We start from the raw sequence: 19,663 nt of genomic DNA on the forward strand, positions 1-19,663 counted from the left end.
GGTGGTTGATGTTTGCTTTATCCTTGTGCTTGGGAATTTGAAGGTAGGAAGAGGTAGCATGCACTGCACCACTGACATCTTAATCTGAATTTCTTTTTTTTCCCCTAATCACAACAAAAATGGAGTTTACAAACTCCCTGGGATTAAAGCAGATCTAGCTGTAATCTGATAAATTTAATTTGACTAATCTAAAGCTTTTAAGACTCTGCAGAGTTCCTTTCCTGAGTTGAGAGTAGGAAATCAGAAGCAGCATCTTTCTAAAGGGGAAAGATGGAAATTCAGACAAATATTTTTGAGTACTTCTTAACTTATTTCATATTAGCATATCTGCATAATCAGTGTGAACCTCAGTATAATGGACTAAAGGTCTGACAGTCATACAGTCTGCTTTTCCTGGCAAAACATCTCTGATTTAAATTCCCTAGCGGCAGAGTTAGCCCCTCACCGTGCAAAAGGACCAGTGCAAACAATTCTTATAGCTAGAGGGAGTCCCATGCACTTCAGTAGGACTCTTCATGAGCATAATATTTCCTTTGTGGATCCGTGTGCAGCATCATGGCTTTATTCTGTAATACCTTAGTTGAGTAACTAAAAACAACACAATTTTATGATAGGTATGAATTTGTATGTTAATGTCATGGAACTATTAGTTTAATCGATATTCTCGTACGGTTCTTAGTGATTTGCCAAATCAGTATAATTTGTAAAATTGCCATTTTAACAAACAAGTCATGTCTGGAGAATGTGAGTGGGCACATCTCATCCAGGTTCCAATTCCAAGAATAAAAAAAATCCAAACGCTTTCTTGCATATATTTCTACTAAAATTATATCTACTACAGAACATCTAAAATTTGATTCAACAGATTACATTCTAAAAGAACATAAAAAGCGTAAAGATAGGTCTTTATCTCTTCACTTGTGGGTATCTGCAATTTGAACATAAAACTACACAATGTAAACCTTATGCATCGTAATGCCTTTTTCTCTTTACATTAGAATCACACTTATTTTGATGTGCCTTTCAGTTATTTAACCAGGGAATCTGTGCTGTTTCAGTATTCAGGAGTCTTGTAGCAATTCCCCATTACAGAACAGAACTGAGGACACTGCAAGTTCTTAATAGTAACTTTGCATATGTTAGTGAAAAAGATATTAAAAAAAGGAAGACTTTTCAGGTCTTATGTATATACAGTACTCTTCTGTTCATTGAAGTGCTATGCAGTTACTGCTGAATAAAGGACGTATGTTAATTATACCACCACGAAAATAAAGCCATTTTCAATGAACGCATGAGTCTCTGAAAACTTACTATAGATCAATAACGCATTTTTGCATCAACAATTATTTATCAGCAGTAACTCTGGAGTCTGGTCACACTGTTATAATTAACTAATATTACTCTAATGCAGCTCCAGAGACTGGAAAAAATAGCTTGTTTGTGTTTGTGGAAAGCTGTGTTGCAAAAGAAGCAGACAAATGCAAATATTAATTTGTGAGATTATTTGAAATGGTTTCCCTGGCTCCTTAGCTACATTAATGCTTTGACTAGAATTAGGAATTACCATTTCTTCTGCACGCCTCATCTCTATGGGCTTCTCCATATCAATCACCATAGCAACAGCCACTAATAGTGGTGAGACTGCAATTCTGTTGCATTATTTCCTCTATGGAAGGCCTGTCTTTATTCAGAGGAATTCACTTCAAGGTCATCATTATTTACCTCTCTCTCTTTTGCTGCCCTCCCTAGAGGGTAGCCTTCTGAGGGAAAATGCCCCAAGGAGCATGAATCTTGCTTTGAACAGAGGCACCTGACACATGGCCTCAACGTCTTTGAAAATGTATATTGTCGCTGTTTCCAAGGTAACTGCATCTCTGACCCCTTTGTGGCTTCCTTGAGGGCATCCAGCTTATGTCTCAGGCCTTCAGTCATCACCTTTCTTGAGGCAGAATCCCACAACACTCTCTCTCTAGAGTGGGGATTTAGGCTGCAGTTCATCCTGCAATTCACTATGACTACCTCAGCAGATCTGACTTTAGTTCATCACCTACATCCATCTTCTCTGTGGGGCAACAACAGGGTTAACAAGTGACCAGCCAGCATTCATAAAGCAAAGTATTATTTATTCAGAAGAAAAGCATTACAGAGAAAATATATTGAAAACAATAAACAGCTTATTATCATGCTTACAAGGTAATGCCTATCTGCCACCTAGGACGCGGGTAGGTTTCAGAATATGTCACGTCCTCTCACAAGGCCTGTCCTTCTTTTCACAGTCTCATCTCTGTTCTTAGACTGTATGAGTGACCGCTCTCCCTCTTTTAGGGTGGCCATTTCATAGTTTTCAGTTCTTTGTTGTCAGGGTCTCTTTTACCAGATCACATGCATTTTGTTTTCATCACACGCAGGAATAGTCCATATTCCTCACTGACTCTTTTTACAGACATCAACATTTGTTGCATTGCAAAAAAAGTTTCAAAAAGTTAAATTCACCTCATTTTCCACACCCCAGTAACTCTGAAATTGTTTGTCAATTCACCACAAATTTTGCCAAACAGTTCTTGTCTGGCTGTAAACTACACATGTAATTTCAAGCAAAATGAATTTTTTTTTTTTTTTTGAGAAACAGGAGGCAAAATCAATTGGGCTTATTATTGAGAAGCTAGTAACAGCCTTCATTAGGGAGTCACTTCTGCAGCTGTATGATGGAGTGTCTTTTTTATTAATGATGGATATTGTCAATTTCACATTTTGTTTTGCATCAAATTAATATTTGAAAATCCACAGTAATTACTCTATAGATTCCTGACTTATAGAAAAGTTATTATACATAAGACTCGCTTTACCCACATTGAAACACTGCAACTGTTAAGCAGTGCCCAATGGCCTTACACTAGTATAGAAAATAAAAGAGAATGCCATATACAAATGAAACCAGATGTGGAATTTACAGAGACAGAATTCATATAAATGATGAGGAATTTTTACCAGGACATGAATGTAACTATTCTCTGCTCTTACAAAAAGTGCCATAGAATTGACTATACAAAGGCTTCAGTTTTACATCGTATCCGAAAGATGGCACCTCCAACATCCTAGTGCCTACTAGTGTCCTATTAGCTGAATAGTGACTAAGAGAAAAGGGTGCCAATAGTAAGTCACTACGCGTACCACTTCATTGCTTTTAAAACCTGTAGCAGTGAGTCTCAACGCACAGGTCTATAGACTTGGGCCTGTGCTACGGCACTAAAAACAGCTAGTAGACATTGCAGTTTGGGTTGGAGTTTGGGTACTGAAGCCCAGGGAAGGGGGTGGGTTTCGGAGCCCAAGGTCCAGTCAGAGCTGCAACACTCTTGCCAATCAAAGATTTTCAAGACTTCTACTGGGATCACTTCATATTTTAAAAGATTTTGCATCTGAGACTACAACACTTACTTCTCTGCACTGAAAAAAATGGAAACTAATATTGGGTTTTCTCCCTTTTATACAAAAAATCTCCTGATAGGGCAGGTACCAAATTAGAGAACGTAAACCAATTGCTCAAGTCAAAGGAGAAATAAATGCCATGGTGGGTATTTAATTACTGTTTAATGTTATTTTCTATTGAAATACTTGGGAAGAACTTCTTAGCATATGCACAACATGCCTCAGATGGCATGTGACCAGGATTCATCACCGAATTTGGTCTGCTGGTTGGATCATTAGCGGGGCCGGGTATTAATGGAGAGTGCGGCATGAACACTGATCCATGACCCCAGGGAAGCTCTGAGATGCTGTAATAATGGGGGCTGCCTAAGTACCCATCAGACTTGGGAAGGATGATGTGTGTGTAAATTGCCTTTCACCTATTCCTCCGACCATCTCTCTCCATGTGCTGTCTATAGTAATGCATAATGCGACCCTTTTCTTGCTCTAAGGGTACTTTATACTGGTGTAAAGCCATGCAAAAGGTCACCATGTGGTCGGCTCCTGTGTGGGTGTAGGAAGAGTGTAAGGAGGTCCTCTCCCCCTGTTTCAGCCCTGTAGAAGAGCAAGCCACAGTATGGCTAGAGGGTGCAGACTTTGCTTCTTCCTAGCACACTCCATAAAATCTAGCTCTCTGAAAGTGGCTAGGGAGGGGCAAGGTAGGTTGAAGATGAGACAATAACTCCCTCTTTCCTTTCCTTAAAAGCCAGTGGAGCCAGATGGGTCTGGAATGGGGAGTACTCTCTCTATGGGGGTGCCACTACAGTGCCAGTGTGCACTGCCTAGGCAGAGGTCTGGCTGAGGCCTGTGGAAAATGAGTCTGTGGTAACAGTCCAGTCCATAGTAACCTGATGACCACATCACAGGAATCACCACTGTAACTGTCACCACTGTTGCCACTGAAGCGTTGTCTGCACAAGCAGCTACACGTGCTTCTGGGCCAGGGTTAAAGATGTGCCAGGGCAGCCCTCCCTGTTCAGTGGAAAGAGGACTTCAGTCTCTAGTGCTCTCTGGCATCAGCACTGAATTCACATTTTAAAAACAAAATAAAATAATCATAAGCTTGTGAATTAGTAGCTAGGAAATCATAAGCTTCATTGCAGAAGTCCTCGGGGAGGCATGAAAGCAAAATTGCTTTTATTCTTTGAGATTTTCGATACATTTAATATTCTAGTGGGGTTTGTGTGTACAGGGGAGGAGGAGCTTTTATATTAATTTGCATTGTCTGTAGGTGACCGACCCCCATTTTCTATGGATACATGTGACCATCTCTAATTTGCACACTTGGCAAATTTCAAAAGGGAGACAGGCAACACATACAAACATAAGAAGGGACAGAGGTGGGAGTAATGAAAACAAGGAAGAAAGATGTGCTTATTACAGCTCAGGGAAGGAAATTAATTCACAGTTGGAGTGTGTAAATTGCTGTAACCCTGCCAAAATATTAGGGATCAAGAGCTTATGCGAACTTTGCTTATTTATTTTTTTCTGAGGTAGCTTTTCTAACATTTATTTTGATGTATTCCTCAGCTCAGCCTTGATCTGTTACGTTATCTGCATGTAGTCACTGCAGCTCTAATGTTTATCATCTCTCTTCAATCAGATCAGTAAGGCTATAGCTGTGTTACTTCAAATTAATACTCCACAGTGCCATAACATTACCCATTTGAAATGGCTGCTAGATTGCAGAGATGAAGACAGATCGATAAGATTAATAGGTCATTTTGTTTTCAGTTGTACAAGTGCCAATTAATCAGAATAGCTAAATATGCATAATTAGAACTTTGGAGAAAGGCAGGTGCCGTGTAAATGTTTGTGAGAGGAAGACAGACATATAAGTAGAGATTGTGCCTATTCTTTTCTTTTAATGAACTCCAGCTCTGCCGTGCAGTTATTTTAGATGCAGTTCCTAGTATTTAGACATCTCTCCACCTGAGTGTGCTAACAAATCAGGTAGCTAGATGACCAAATGCTGTAATTTTCAGATGCACTTAATGGCAGTTATAAAATTGCATCCAGAAAATTGAAGGTGGAATTGAGATTCCTTTAAAAATCTGCTTCATCACAGCCATAGAATAGTTTGTGGTCTGTGCCCAAAAGCATCCTTCTCCTTTGACTCTTTTTGGAACCTGAATCTTTTTCTTATTGGCAAGACATCTCTGCCCCATTCTACCACCAACCCCCGAACAAGCAAGAATTCATTTGGTGGTTCTAATAATTTGTAATTTTAGTGCACTAGTGATTTGATACCATGGATTTAAAAATACAAGCATAGGATTTGCCACACTGAATCAAAAAATGGATCCATCAAATTCTGTCTCCATTGGTGCCCAGTGTGAGATGCTACCAAGGAAGGCAAACACCTCTGCTTCCTCAAATGGGCTTGTCCTTTTGGCACTTAGGTGGTGGGAGCCAAAATAATGCCCAGACAGGTAGAAAGAAGTTGGGTTTGCTGGGACTGATCCAGGGAGGGAAGGAGGACTTGGGTTTCTTAGGTTTTACTTTAGGGCATATCAAAATAGATCAGATAGGTAGAACACGAGCACTTCAGGGAGTTAGAAACTTCAGCTATGCTCTTTGCCCATACAGCCTGGTAAGTTCATGAGTAAGGTAGTGTATATACTAATAATTCCATTGTGAGCAGTCTGTGCTTATCTTCCTAGGTGAAAAAACCAGAATAGTTCTGTATAACACTGTTTAGCGTATGTCTCCACCTTGAGCTGGGGTGTGATTCCCAGCTCTCATATAGACTCTCACACACTAGCTCTTGTCAAGTTAGCATGCTTAAAAATAGTAGCATAGCTGTGGTAGCAGGAGCGCAGCACGGGATAGCTGTGCTGAGTATGGACCCACACGGTTCAGGCAGCTGCACTACGATTTTTAGTGCACTAGCTGGATGAGAGCTCGTGTCAATGTCTGCGTGAGCTGGGAATCAAAGCCCTAGCTCACAGTGTAGACATGGCCTTATTAGATCATTCTCCCGGTGCTCTTGCCACACCCTCAAAGCTAGTACTTAACTCCACGTAGTAGAGATTCTGGTGTCTTCCAGATGCGCTTCCCATGTTATGTCTCAGCTACCAGTGTTATTTCAGCAGTGTGGTTTGTCACTGTCAAGGTTCCTCCCCCACTCTGAACGCTAGGGTACAGATGTGGGGACCTGCATGAAAACCTCCTAAGCTTATCTTTACCAGCTTAGGTCAAAACTTCCCCAAGGTACAAAATATTCCACCCTTTGTCCTTGGATTGGCCGCTACCACCACCAAACAAATACTGGTTACTGGGGAAGAGCTGTTTGGAAACGTCTTTCCCCCCAAATACTTCCCAAAACCTTGCACCCCACTTCCTGGACAAGGTTTGGTAAAAAGCCTCACCAATTTGCTTAGGTGACTACAGACCCAGACCCTTGGATCTTAAGAACAATGAACAATCCTCCCAACACTTGCACCCCCCCCCTTTCCTGGGAAATGTTGGATAAAAAGCCTCACCAATTTGCATAGGTGACCACAGACCCAAACCCTTGGATCTGAGAGCAATGAAAAAGCATTCAGTTTTCTTACAAGAAGACTTTTAATAGAAATAGGAGTAAATAGAAGTAAAGAAATCCCCTCTGTAAAATCAGGATGGTAGATATCTTACAAGGTAATTAGATTCAAAACATAGAGAATCCCTCTAGGCAAAACCTTAAGTTACAAAAAAGATACACAGACAGAAATAGTTATTCTATTCAGCACAATTCTTTTCTCAGCCATTTAAAGAAATCATAATCTAACACATACCTGGCTAGATTACTTACTAAAAGTTCTAAGGTTTCAGAGTAACAGCCGTGTTAGTCTGTATTCGCAAAAAGAAAAGGAGTACTTGTGGCACCTTAGAGACTAACCAGTTTATTTGAGCATGAGCTTTCGTGAGCTGGTCTATCCCCGGCCAAGACCCAGCATACAGACAGACAGAGACCCTTTGTTTCTCTCCCTCCTCCCAGCTTTTGAAAGTATCTTGTCTCCTCATTGGTCATTTTGGTCAGGTGCCAGCGAGGTTACCTTTAGCTTCTTAACCCTTTACAGGTGAGAGGAGTTTTCCTCTGGCCAGGAGGGATTTTAAAGGGGTTTACCCTTCCCTTTATATTTATGACAGTCACAGGAGCTGTGCAGCAGGGGCAATAAGTACTTTTGCTATTGAAGACGAGAGCCTCCTGAGCGACATTAAAAGAAGCATTTTTCAAGACGGATTATTTGATCTAATCTAATTGATAAAAGCCATAATTTTCCGCCGGGTCTTCGAAGCTGCTGAAACTGAATTTTTTCCCTTAATAACTGAGTAAATTAGGTACCAATTAAAAGTAGTTATAGGGAACTCTTGCCAGCGGCTGTGTTCTTCTTTTTGCATAAGAGTGACCATTGTTGGGACATCTGAAAGTTTAATTTGAGCAGATTCCTCTGGCTCAGCAGTAAATCAGGCATGCAAAGGAAAAAAGTTTGTTCTCCTTCATAGCTCAAAAAGTCTCATTTGTATGTAAATGCAGAATGGTGACTTCCCGGGGAAATAGTCAGTACCTTGTGAAGGGATTTATCGACATGATTCAGCAGCTAATCCCTGCACAACTCATTGAATATTTACCCTGTGTGTCTCACTTAATATGTCCAAAACAAGACGCTGTGAAATTCTGAAATTTGCTTAGTTTTGGGGGGGTGAATTTGGTGAAAGTCATGAAAGTCAGGAACTGATAGCACTGGCTTGAGCTCAGTATAGTGCCATCAGGAGCTATGCAAGCCTGTGTCACACAATTCTGCCATGCATCTCCATCCTAGACTGTAATATCTCTGCTGTTCCATTGCTTGTCTCCCAGCATAGCTCTGATAGTGCTCTTCAGTCTTAGCTTGCTACACCTTTGCTGTTCTGCTGCTGGGACCACACACAGTATTGCCAGTGGTCCTTGTTCCTGATCTTCAGTTCCCTTGCACTTCTGTTCGAAGCTCCCCATGCAATTCGGCCAGTGCTTCTCAGTCTTGACCTTCAGCCCTTCAACTATTCCATTCCTGGGCTCTAAGCACAGTTGTGGTAATGATCCTCAGTGATAGCCTACCACAACTCTGGTATTTCAGCCCCGGCTGGACTCCACACACACGCAGCCAATGCGCATCACTACTGACTTGGAACACCCTAGCTGTTCCTGGTCTGGACTCCACACAGCCGAGCTAATGTCTTTCACTCCTAGCCTGCTCCAGTGTTGGGTTTCTCCTGAGCAGAGACTGCCGAAGTGTGTGTGGTGGGTTCGTGATACGGACACAATGTCCAATTGGGGTCTAGGTTGAGGATCTCCCAACTCATCTGTTTGTTTTTATCCCACAGTCTGTTCTTCCAATGAGTTCCAGTGCAGTAACAAGACCTGCATAGCCATGATCTTTGTGTGTGATGGCGACAACGACTGTGGAGATGGCAGTGACGAGAGGAAGTGCTCGCCACTCACCTGCAACCCTAATGAGTTCCAGTGCAACAACAGCGTGTGCATCCCAGAGCCGTGGGTCTGTGACAACCAGCCCGACTGTGAAGACTACTCAGATGAATTGATGGAGAAGTGTCGCGACAAAGTCAAGCCTCAGGTGCTGAACACCTGTGCGGCCCACGAATTCAGGTGTGGCAATGGGGAGTGCATCCACTTGAACTGGAAGTGCGATGGCGACGAGGACTGCAAAGACAAGTCAGACGAGCAGAATTGTCGTAAGTATCTGCCGGGGCTAAGCAGCATGGGGACAAGGGATGTCTGCTGGGTAAAGATTTCCTTGGAGTAGAGGGAATTTTTGGATGCCACTAAAGGCCACATTTCAGCCAAGACCTCTAATGACATGTTTGCTGCAACAAATCCATGCCTTCAGACTGGGTATTTGTGTCTGCAGACTGTGTAGCTGAGTGCCCAATTACCAAAATAACCTGCCCAAATGAGACTGAGCACAGAACTCTGTTGGCTGCAAATAATGCTGCATTCAGTGAGAAGTCAGAGGCTGATCTGAGGCTCAGAGAGTTAAACAGCAGCTTCTGTAGTGACTTAAATGTGAGCCTCTCTGACGTGGTGGGGAGGAGAGAGCCAGCTTTCCAGGAGCTCCAGGAGGCAATGGTCCTCACGGAGTCACAATCCCTTTCAGAGGCAAGGTGACTCCACCCTGCCCCTTGTTCAGTGCCAGAACCTTCGTGACACAATCTGGCCCATAGCTCCTTAAAGAGAGATGAAAGCATTTAGGTTTGGGGGGAAATTAATTGTTCTAAAAGAATAACACAGGACTGGAAAGGAAGTAGAAAGGGTGGGGTGGGGTGGGGAAGATTCATAGATTCCAAGGCCAGAAAGGACATTGTGATCATCTAGTCTGGCCTCCTGCATAACACAGGCCATAGAACTTCCCCAAAATAATTTTGGGGCATTATTATCTAGTTTGAACTGGAACATATCTTAAAAAAAATCCAGTCTTGATTTTAAAATTGCCAGTGTTGGAGAATCCTCCACAACCCATAGTAAATTGTCCCAAAGGTTAATTACCCTGTTAAAAATGTACACCTTATTTCCAGTCTGAATTAGTCTAACTTCAACTTCCAGCAATTGGATCATGATATACCTTTGCCTGCTAGGCTGAAGAGTCTATTATCAAATATTTATGTCCCATGTAAGCACTTATAGACTGCAAACAATTTACCCTCTTGCCCAGCTTTTTGGTAGTGGAATGGGTTGTGGGGGGCCTAGCTGCAGAGGAATTGGTAGCAAGAGACTGAGGATATCTGTTTCAGTTGGAAATCAGAGGTGGGGAATGGGAACAGGTTTGAAAACTCCTAGATTGCCTCAGGGGATCACAGCTCACAGGTTGGAAACATCTATCTTAAAGCAAAAAAGAAAAAAAGAAAGAAAGAAAGAAAGAAAGAAATATATATATAGTTTTCTGCCTATGAATCCAGAACATAAAACAGTCAATCAATAAAGGCATCTCTGAAGAAGCCAGTTCAAAATGCACTGTGTGCTCTAAAACCTAAGCCCTTTCAGTGTAAGAGTTTGGCTTGTTAAAGGCACAGAGATCATAAATAATAGATTTCTCTTCAGTTAGTTTTGTGTATTTAACACATTGTTGCTGTGTATTGAATGTTTTATCCATTTCCAGACACTAAACTGCTCAAACTGGTCACTTACCCAGAGAGACCAAGAGGGAAATGGAGAAAATGTTTCTCTGAAATATTCATAATGACAAGATTGAGATGAAATAAAATATTTACACAGCTATATACATACATACAGCACTGCTGAAAGGTGGGCAGCTCTGGGGAGGAGGGCCACAACCAACTGCAGAGACTGAACATTTTAACTAAGGAACCCAGGAAAACCTCTGGCTCTTAGAATCAGAAGCATAGGATTTTTATTGTCCACATAGACATTGCACCCAGTAGGGCAGAAAAATCCAGCCTGTGAGGCTAGTAGGGCAGTCCCATCTTGGGAAGGGCCCGTACAAGAAGGCAGTTAGGCTTTCTGTGAAGCGGAGACAAAGGCAGGGAGCAAATGCTGTAGCTCCTTTAACAGGGGAAGGGGGAAGTGGAAGCTCAGGAGGGGAGAGGAAAATGCAGAATAGCCTTAAGCTGCTCTTAAGAGTAGGGAGAGAAGAAAAAGGAGTAGATGGCTCAGGAGCAGGAGAAAGAGCTGGTATACAGAAAATCAAAGGGGGTGTGGGCAGCAGCAGAATAGGAGTCCAAGGTGGGCTCAGGATTTACTGCTGGGGCAATTCTGTACCACTGTGCAATGAAGAATTTTGTAGAAATTAACATTGTGCGCGCAGAATTTCTTTTCCCCCCACAGAAATGGGGTTTAGTGCTGCTGGCCACCACTAGGGGCCACTGGACCCAACAGAGCCCAGCTCGCACATAAAAGACACTGCTGGGGGGAAGGAGCTAGAGGGTTCTGAGCAGTTCCCAGCACGCCCCGAGGGAAGGAGAGGGCCATGCACAGGAAACTCCGTGCAAGCGTGGGACCCAGCATCAGGCTGTTCCTCCCTCTGGATCCCTGGGCTCTGCGGAGGGGAGAGGGGCGGGTGTCTGGGTTGTGGGGGGGGGGGGCCCTGTGACTGGGTTTTGGGGGAAGGGGGTGCGGGTATCTGGGCCAGGGTACCCCCGTGGTTGGTCTCTGGGGAGGGGAGAGGGATGGGTGTCTGGGCTGGGGGGGGCCCTGTGTCTGGGCTCTGGGGGGAGAGGGGGCATGGGTATTTGGACAAGGGGGAGCCCTGTGTCTGGGCTCTGGGAGGGAGGGGGTGTAGGTACCTGGGCCGGGGGGCACCGTGGCTGGCTTCTGGGGAAGAGGGGTGTGGGTATCTGGGCTGGGGGGCTCCATGGCTGGGCTGGTGCGGGGGAGGGAGTGTGGATATCTGAGCTGGTGGGGGGTGTTTGGCCCCCCCCGCCCAGCGTGGGGGTAGGGGGACAGAGAACAGGAACTGGGTTGTCATAGGGGTTTCTTTAACTCTCTACTCCTGGGGGATTTTTGTGTGTGTCTGTATTGTTACAGACATACTTGCTGATGGGTATTTTGAAATAAATTACCAAAATAATTGAAACTGGTGTGATTATGTAGTGTTATTTTTACAAATAAAATTTGCAGAATTTTGCAGAATTTTTAATTTTTGGTGCAGAATTTTTAATTTTTTGGTGCAGAATGCCCCCAGGAGTAAGGACTGATGCTCAGCTTCGGGGAGGATTGATTTTGTTGAGAGGGGAAGCGTTGATTGACTGGATATGAGGAAGATAACAATGTGATTGGTGGAGAGCAATATGATGGAACTGATTTACTCGTGGGATGAAATAGATCTGTTTGAGCCACAGAGCTGGTCCTTCACGTTCAGGAATGTAGGCCTCAATGGCTGCAGCTGAAGGTGAACTCCCTCAGTCAACACTAGCAGTAGATCTGATATCCTCTCTGTGGACAGCCCTAGAGGGCAACATCACTGATCTACACAAAGCCAGGATGTTACAGTAGAGCCCTGTGCGGGGCTATTTTTAATCCTACTCCCACCTACTCCCGCTATTGTGGCAGTGGGTCCGTGGGATCCCGATTCCAGGCAGGACTCTGTCTCCTATTAAGGAGCGGGGGGGTTGTCATAGGGTGCTAGTAGCCATGGGGGTTATCTTGGGGCCCTTTACTGTGTTAGTGCACATTTGATTCTGATACCTTCTGTGCACAATTATTTGTAGTATCTAGGAGCTCTAGTCATGGACTAGGACCTCATTGTGCGAGGCGCTGTACAAACATAGAACAAAATGACAGTCCCCACTCCAAAGAACTTACAATGTAAGTAAGTGAACTCAGACCTTGAGGAACGTTCCCTGGAATGGCATTGGCCTTTGAGGGTGGACTATTTACACACAAGCTTCAATCCAGTAAAGAAAGATGAGCTCCCCTCTCTCCTTCTCCATATCCAAGGGACCTAGGTGGGTGCAGTAGGGAACATGTCACCGGAAGCATTTGCCAGTTGAAATCAGTGAAAATGCCGTTTTGAGCTCCAGTTCTTTAGTTTAGAAGGGAGTCTAAGTCAAGTCACTTACAAGTCACATTCATCCAGAGGTGAAAGTAAGCCCTGGTACTTGCTGGTGCATCGTACTGGGGCAGCCCGGCTTCCCCAGGGGGCAGTTTAAAGGGCCTGGGGCTGCCAGCAGTGGCTGGAGCCCCAGCCCTTTAAATTGCCTCCAGAGCCCTGCTGCTGGAGCCCTGGGGTAGCAGCTGTGGGGCTCCGGCGGCTGTTTAAAGGGCCTGGGGCTCCCCTGCTTCTACCAGCCCAGCCCTTTAAATAGCTGCCGGAGCCCCACCACCACTACTCCAGGGGTCTGGGGGCTATTTAAAGGACCGGGGCTGTAGAAGCATGGGAGCCACAGGCCCTTTAAATAGCCCCTGGAGCCCCGGGCTGCTGCTGCTGTACCCCAGTGGGGGAGGGGGCACTTACGTTACAGGGTGGGCTGGGGCTGGCTCTGACCCCCTCAGCCCCGCCCCTTCCGGCGTCCAGAGCTGGCCCCAGCATACCGGTAAGTCACTCGACTTACTTTCACCCCTGCATTCATCTCGCCTTTGCTAAATGGTTGGCAGGACTGGGACTACACTTAGCCCACCTTGGAGGCGAGAGAGTACTTTATTACTCAGGGACGTCCCCTAGCCTGATCCAACATGGGTAGAGATGGGTTCCAAAGGGTATCCACTGAGCTCCGGCCATCATGATAGGAAGCTTTGAAGGAGCATGGTATAAAGCAGGCAGCAGTAGTAATATCTCACAATTGTATAGAAAATTTTTCAAAATATCTCCCTACAACATCACATAGTGCAACTTCCTCTGAGGCAGTGATGACTGCCAGCTGCATAATAGTGAAGGAAAGAAGAAATATGGCCAGGGAGATGGGCAAACTCCCACTCCTTTGGAAAGTGCCTTGGGACCTTTAACATTCATGTTCAGAAGGCAGGAATTTTAGTGTACAAGGTCTGCAGTAAATCCATATACAGCAAATTGTATGATGTTCAGTTTACCTATGTGAAAGAGATGAATGGCAGAGCTGCCTCTGCTGGGTTTGGTCCTGTGGCTCCAGGAAACACAGGTATTTCAACACTGATGCTTTGACTGTTACACCAACCTTTCTCTGGAGAGCTCCTTGACACATGCAGGTCCTGATTCTCCTCTCACTTGTAGTGATATAAATAAGGAGTAACTCCACTGAAGTAAATGAAGTTCAGAACACTCATGTAAAACCAGTGTAAATAACAGTATAATTAGTCCACTAAAGCTGTATGTAGTGGGAAGGGAGACCCTTAATACACCAGAGAAGAGAGGATATGTGGCTCTGTGTGTGAGTATCTGTGTGTTTAATTGATCATTCCTAGATTAAGCCAGTGTGGCTCCTAACCATAAAAAAGCTGCACCCAGGTGGTGACGGTAGATGGTGCGTGTTCTGCAGCACACAGCTGAAATATAAATGTACCATCTATTACACAGCTTTAAAAGTGACATGGGAGAACTAAAAGGTTTGTCGGTGCCCTTATAAAACAAAAGGATCTGAGTTTGCTAAACAAAGAGTTGTGGAAACAGAGAATCAGATATTCAGCTGTTGTAAATCACTTCAGTGGAGCTACCCTGATTTACACCCATTGGGGATCTGGCCCAGACAGCTGAGGTTTTCTTCTCTTTCTGAACTTTCTAAGTCTTTTTTTTATTAAAGATACAGAAGAAATTGCAAATATATGACATGGCATTCATCATCTGGTGCTTTGATACCTCTACAATAGGTATTAAAAATGCCATAGATTTGAGCTGATTAGAGTAAGTTCAGGACAGACGATATCAATTTGACATCTTTTCCTGCACGTGGAGCTATTGGGGTTTTTGTATTATACATAATAGAGGGATATTAACCACTTAAAAAAAATCTCTCTTGAGGCCAGCATCAGTCACTTGTTGTCATAATCATTTTGGATGAATGAAAGACTAGGCTACCCATTGAGGGTGACAACTAGTGAAAATGCTTTGGCAGAGAGAGAGAAAATAAATAGGATAGAATGGACTGGCTCAAGGAATTTGTCTGTGACAGTTGTTTTTTTTCTGAATTCATATAAATACACTCAAAATGTATTTTTCTAATATAATCTATAGTTTGGATTTATCAGCCTCACAATCCAGACCTGTTATCTTAAAAGTTCTCCTTTGAAATATAGGTTGTACATACAGAAGGGGAATATTGGACAGTGCTTAGAACAAATAACTAGGAATCAGGGCTCTTGAGAGCTAATCCTGACTCTACAACAGTCTTCTCGTGTCACTTCCAACTCTCTATGCCTCAGTCCTTCCATCCATAAAATAGGACTTATCTTGAGGCTTAGTTAATGCCTGAAAAGTGCTTTGAGACACGCATGTGAAAATTGCCATAAAACTGCAAAGTGACTTTATTTTCAAAAAGTAATAAATGCCTCAGATGGAAGTTGTTTGGCACAAATCCCCATGTGTGTCATTAAAGACTCTGGGATAATTGGCAACGCGAATACCAGCTTTGAGCCTGGAATGTGCATGTTGAATTTGAGCAGCTTGTCTTTTTGTCCAGAGTTTGCAAATGTAAAACATAGTTGTGTTATGTGTAGCAGTTAATATAACAGGTTCTTGCTTTGTTTCTATTCTGTGGAACTGAAGAGGAGCTAGAAAAGTGCTGAGATTTCATTGGTTTAAGCCTCCAAAATAGCACTGCAATTTTGTGAACAGCTGGTGCATATAAACTAAGCTCTGCACATTGAGGAGCTCTGCAAAAACACAGCCCTCCTCTCTAAGACAGGATATCCTGTTGCTGTGGGAATGCCCCTGATTGGTGGCCTGTTGTATTCACTCAGCCAATTATACTGAAATGGAATTATGTCCCAGTTTCATTATAAAAAGGCACGCGGACAATGTCCCACCACCTCCCACACTCCTTGCCTGCCTACCAGGTCCCATGATAGCTTTTGCCACAACATTGTAGGTATGATGCTGTTGTACTTATAAGAACATTGTAAAGATACATTTTTTTAAATTACAGGTTTCAGAGTAGCAGCCGTGTTAGTCTGTATTCGCAAAAAGAAAAGGAGAACTTGTGGCACCTTAGAGACTAACAAATTTATTTGAGCATAAGCTTTTGTGAGCTACAGCTCACTTTATCAGATGCATTCAGTGGAAAATACAGTGGGGAGATTTATATACATAGAGAACATGAAACAATGAGTGTTACCATATACACTGTAACGAGAGTGATCACTTAAGGTGAGCTATTACCAGCATGAGGGTGGGGGGGCGGACACCTTTTGTAGTGATAATCAAGGTGGGCCATTTCCAGCAGTTGACAAGAACGTCTGAGGAACAGTGGGGGGTGTGGGGGTAATAAACATGGGGAAATAGTTTTACTTTGTATAATGACCCATCCACTCCCAGTCTCTATTCAAGCCCAAGTTAATTGTATCCAGTTTGCAAATTAATTCCAATTCAGCAGTCTCTCGTTGGAGTCTGTTTTTGAAGTTTTTTTGTTGAAGAATTGCAACTTTTAGGTCTGTAATCGAGTGACCAAAGAGATTGAAGTGTTCTCCAACTGGTTTTTGAATGTTTATAATTCTTGACGTCTGATTTGTCTCCATTTATTCTTTTATGAAGAGATTGTCCAGTTTGACCAATGTACATGGCAGAGGGGCATTGCTGGTACATGATGGCATATATCACATTGGTAGATGTGCAGGTGAACGAGCCTCTGATAGTGTGGCTGATGTGATTAGGCCCTATGATGGTGTCCCCTGAATAGATATGTGGACACAGTTGGCAACGGGCTTTGTTGCAAGGATAGGTTCCTGGGTTAGTGGTTCTGTTGTGTGGTGTGTGGTTGCTTGTGAGTATTTGCTTCAGGTTGGGGGGCTGTCTGTAAGCAAGGACTGGCCTGTCTCCCAAGATCTGTGAGAGTGATGGGTTGTCCTTCAGGATAGGTTGTAGATCCTTGATGATGCGTTGGAGAGGTTTTAGTTGGGGGCTGAAGGTGATGGCTAGTGGTGTTCTGTTATTTTCTTTGTTGGGCCTGTCCTGTAGTGGGTGACTTCTGGGTACTCTTCTGGCTCTGTCAGTCTGTTTCTTCACTTCAGCAGGTAGGTACTGTAGTTGTAAGAATGCTTGATAGAGATCTTGTAGGTGTTTGTCTCTGTCTGAGGGGTTGGAGCAAATGTGGTTGTATCGTAGAGCTTGGCTGTAGACAATGGATCGTGTGGTGTGGTCTGGATGAAAGCTGGAGGCATGTAGGTAGGCATAGTGGTCAGTAGGTTTCCGGTATAGGGTGGTGTTTATGTGACCATTGCTTATTAGCACCATAGTGTTCAGGAAGTGGATCTTTTGTGTGGACTGGTCCAGACTGAGGTTGATGGTGGGATGGAAATTGTTGAAATCATGGTGGAATTCCTCAAGGGCTTCTTTTCCGTGGGTCCAGATGATGAAGATGTCATCAATGTAGCGAAAGTAGAGTAGGGGCATTAGGGGACGAGAGCTGAGGAAGCGTTGTTCTAAGTCAGCCATAAAAATGTTGGCATACTGTGGGGCCATGCGGGTACCCATAGCAGTGCTGCTGATTTGAAGGTATACATTGTCCCCAAATGTGAAATAGTTATGGGTGAGGACAAAGTCACAAAGTTCAGCCACCGGGATTGCCGTGACATTGTCGGGGATACTGTTCCTGATGGCTTGTAGTCCATCTTTGTGTGGAATGTTGGTGTAGAGGGCTTCTACATCCACAGTGGCCAGGATGGCGTTTTCAGGAAGATCACCGATGTATTGTAGTTTCCTCAGGAAGTCAGTGGTGTCTTGAAGATCGCTGGGAGTGCTGGAAGTGTAGGGCCTGAGGAGGGAGTCTACATAGCCAGACAATCCTGCTGTCAGGGTGCCAATGCCTGAGATGATGGGGCGTCCAGGATTTCCAGGTTTATGGATCTTGGGTAGCAGACAGAATACCCCTGGTCGGAGTTTTAGGGGTGTGTCTGTGCGGATTTGTTCTTGTGCTTTTTCAGGGAGTTTCTTGAGCAAATGCTGTAGTTTCTTTTGGTAACTCTCAGTGGGATCAGAGGGTAAGGGCTTGTAGAAAGTGGTGTTGGAGAGCTGCCGAGCAGCCTCTTGTTCATATTCCGACCTATTCATGATGACGACAGCACCTCCTTTGTCAGCCTTTTTGATTATGATGTCAGAGTTGTTTCTGAGGCTGTGGATGGCATTGTGTTCTGCACGGCTGAGGTTATGGGTCAAGTGATGCTGCTTTTCCACAATTTCAGCCCGTGCATGTCAGCGGAAGCACTCTATGTAGAAGTCCAGTCTGTTGTTTCGATCTTCAGGAGGATCCGATGAAGTGAGCTGTAGCTCACGAAAGCTTATGCTCAAATAAATTTGTTAGTCTCTAAGGTGCCACAAGTACTCCTTTTCTTTTTTTAAATTGTTCCCCTTGTCACACTTAGGTGATAAAAGTGAAAGAATTTTTAAAAATTGAATGTTCTTTTCACATCCGATAGGGTTTTAGGGGACTACCTGGTCCTTGGTGACCAAAGAGTTAAATTTAGCTCAGCTGCTCATTCCGCTTATCCAGATGTTCAGGGAAAGAGCAATAAACTGACCACTGGAGAGACAGTGGGGGATATGGCTCATGGGAAGGTTAGGCTTCAAACCATGTTTATAGGAACTGTGTTGAACCCCAGGCTGTGGAGTTTTATGGTTCCTTTTATGCTTATTAACTTCTTTGGCTTTTGTGTTACAAACCTTAGCCAAAATGGTCAGAAGTGTCGGATGCCAAATGTGAGGCCCTCAGTGGCCGTATTTCGGAGGCGCTAAGCATGTGCAGTTCCCATTGGGTCAGTTGGAGGTACAGGTGATCAGCACCTGTGAAAATCACACTTTTCAAACTTCTGGTGAATTATTCTGATCACTGTACTTTTCCAATTGTAAAAGTATTTTTTTCCATACTAAGTCTTTGCACCATCTGGTATTTATGCATTTTGCTGTCCATTCAGCTTGGATAAAGACACTAAACTAGTGTTAACAAGTTTCCCCTCAAATTCTCATGCAGCTGTACAATATTGGGTTTGGGTTTCGTACAAATGGATTTCATTTTCTACAAAATGGAAACATTTCTCTTTACAGTAAGGTTGGTTAAATTATTATTTTTAAATAAAACCTAAATTAGGGAGTCTTATTATTGTTACTAATATTACTACTAATAATAAATAAATATATTCAAGGTGCATAGAGCCTTTTTGTCTTGAGAGTCCCAAATTACTTGATAAACTGCAGGCCTTCTCTCGTTGAACTGAGTGACAAAAATCTCACTAACTTGAATAAGTGTAGGATTGGGTTGGGCAATTGCTTCACTGCTGATTTAGAGGAAAGAGTGCCACCTACAAGGAAGAAAATGAAACTGATGATCCAGTAGGTCCACTAGATGTTGCTCTCGAGGTCTGCCATCCACTTACCTGTCTCACAATTATTTAGCTTCTAGAATTTGATGGTAACAAAGCTGTGGCTCCTAGGACACTGTTTATTACTTGGGAAAGCTTTTTCCCTTAGGGTTTTTTGCAAAAGGTTTATCTTTGTGCATTTATTGGGTGCGTTTGACTTCTTTCTGGGGGGAAGGGGACAGTGCCGCTTCACAGCTTTATTTTGTCATGCTGTATTTATAAATG

General features: G+C 43.5%; 1 protein-coding gene across 1 annotated transcript in view; it reads left to right on the forward strand.

Annotated features, from left to right (window-relative positions):
* LRP8 (LDL receptor related protein 8) overlaps window positions 1–19,663 on the forward strand; it is a 296,358-nt gene that overhangs the window by 231,926 nt on the left and 44,769 nt on the right. The window contains exon 5 of the mRNA XM_077824837.1: window positions 8,812–9,180. Coding sequence (XP_077680963.1) covers window positions 8,812–9,180 — 369 coding nt within the window. The remainder of the gene's footprint in view (window positions 1–8,811; window positions 9,181–19,663) is intronic.

This window comes from Eretmochelys imbricata, chromosome 8, assembly GCF_965152235.1.
Source record: "Eretmochelys imbricata isolate rEreImb1 chromosome 8, rEreImb1.hap1, whole genome shotgun sequence".
Taxonomy (NCBI): Eukaryota; Metazoa; Chordata; order Testudines; family Cheloniidae; genus Eretmochelys; species Eretmochelys imbricata.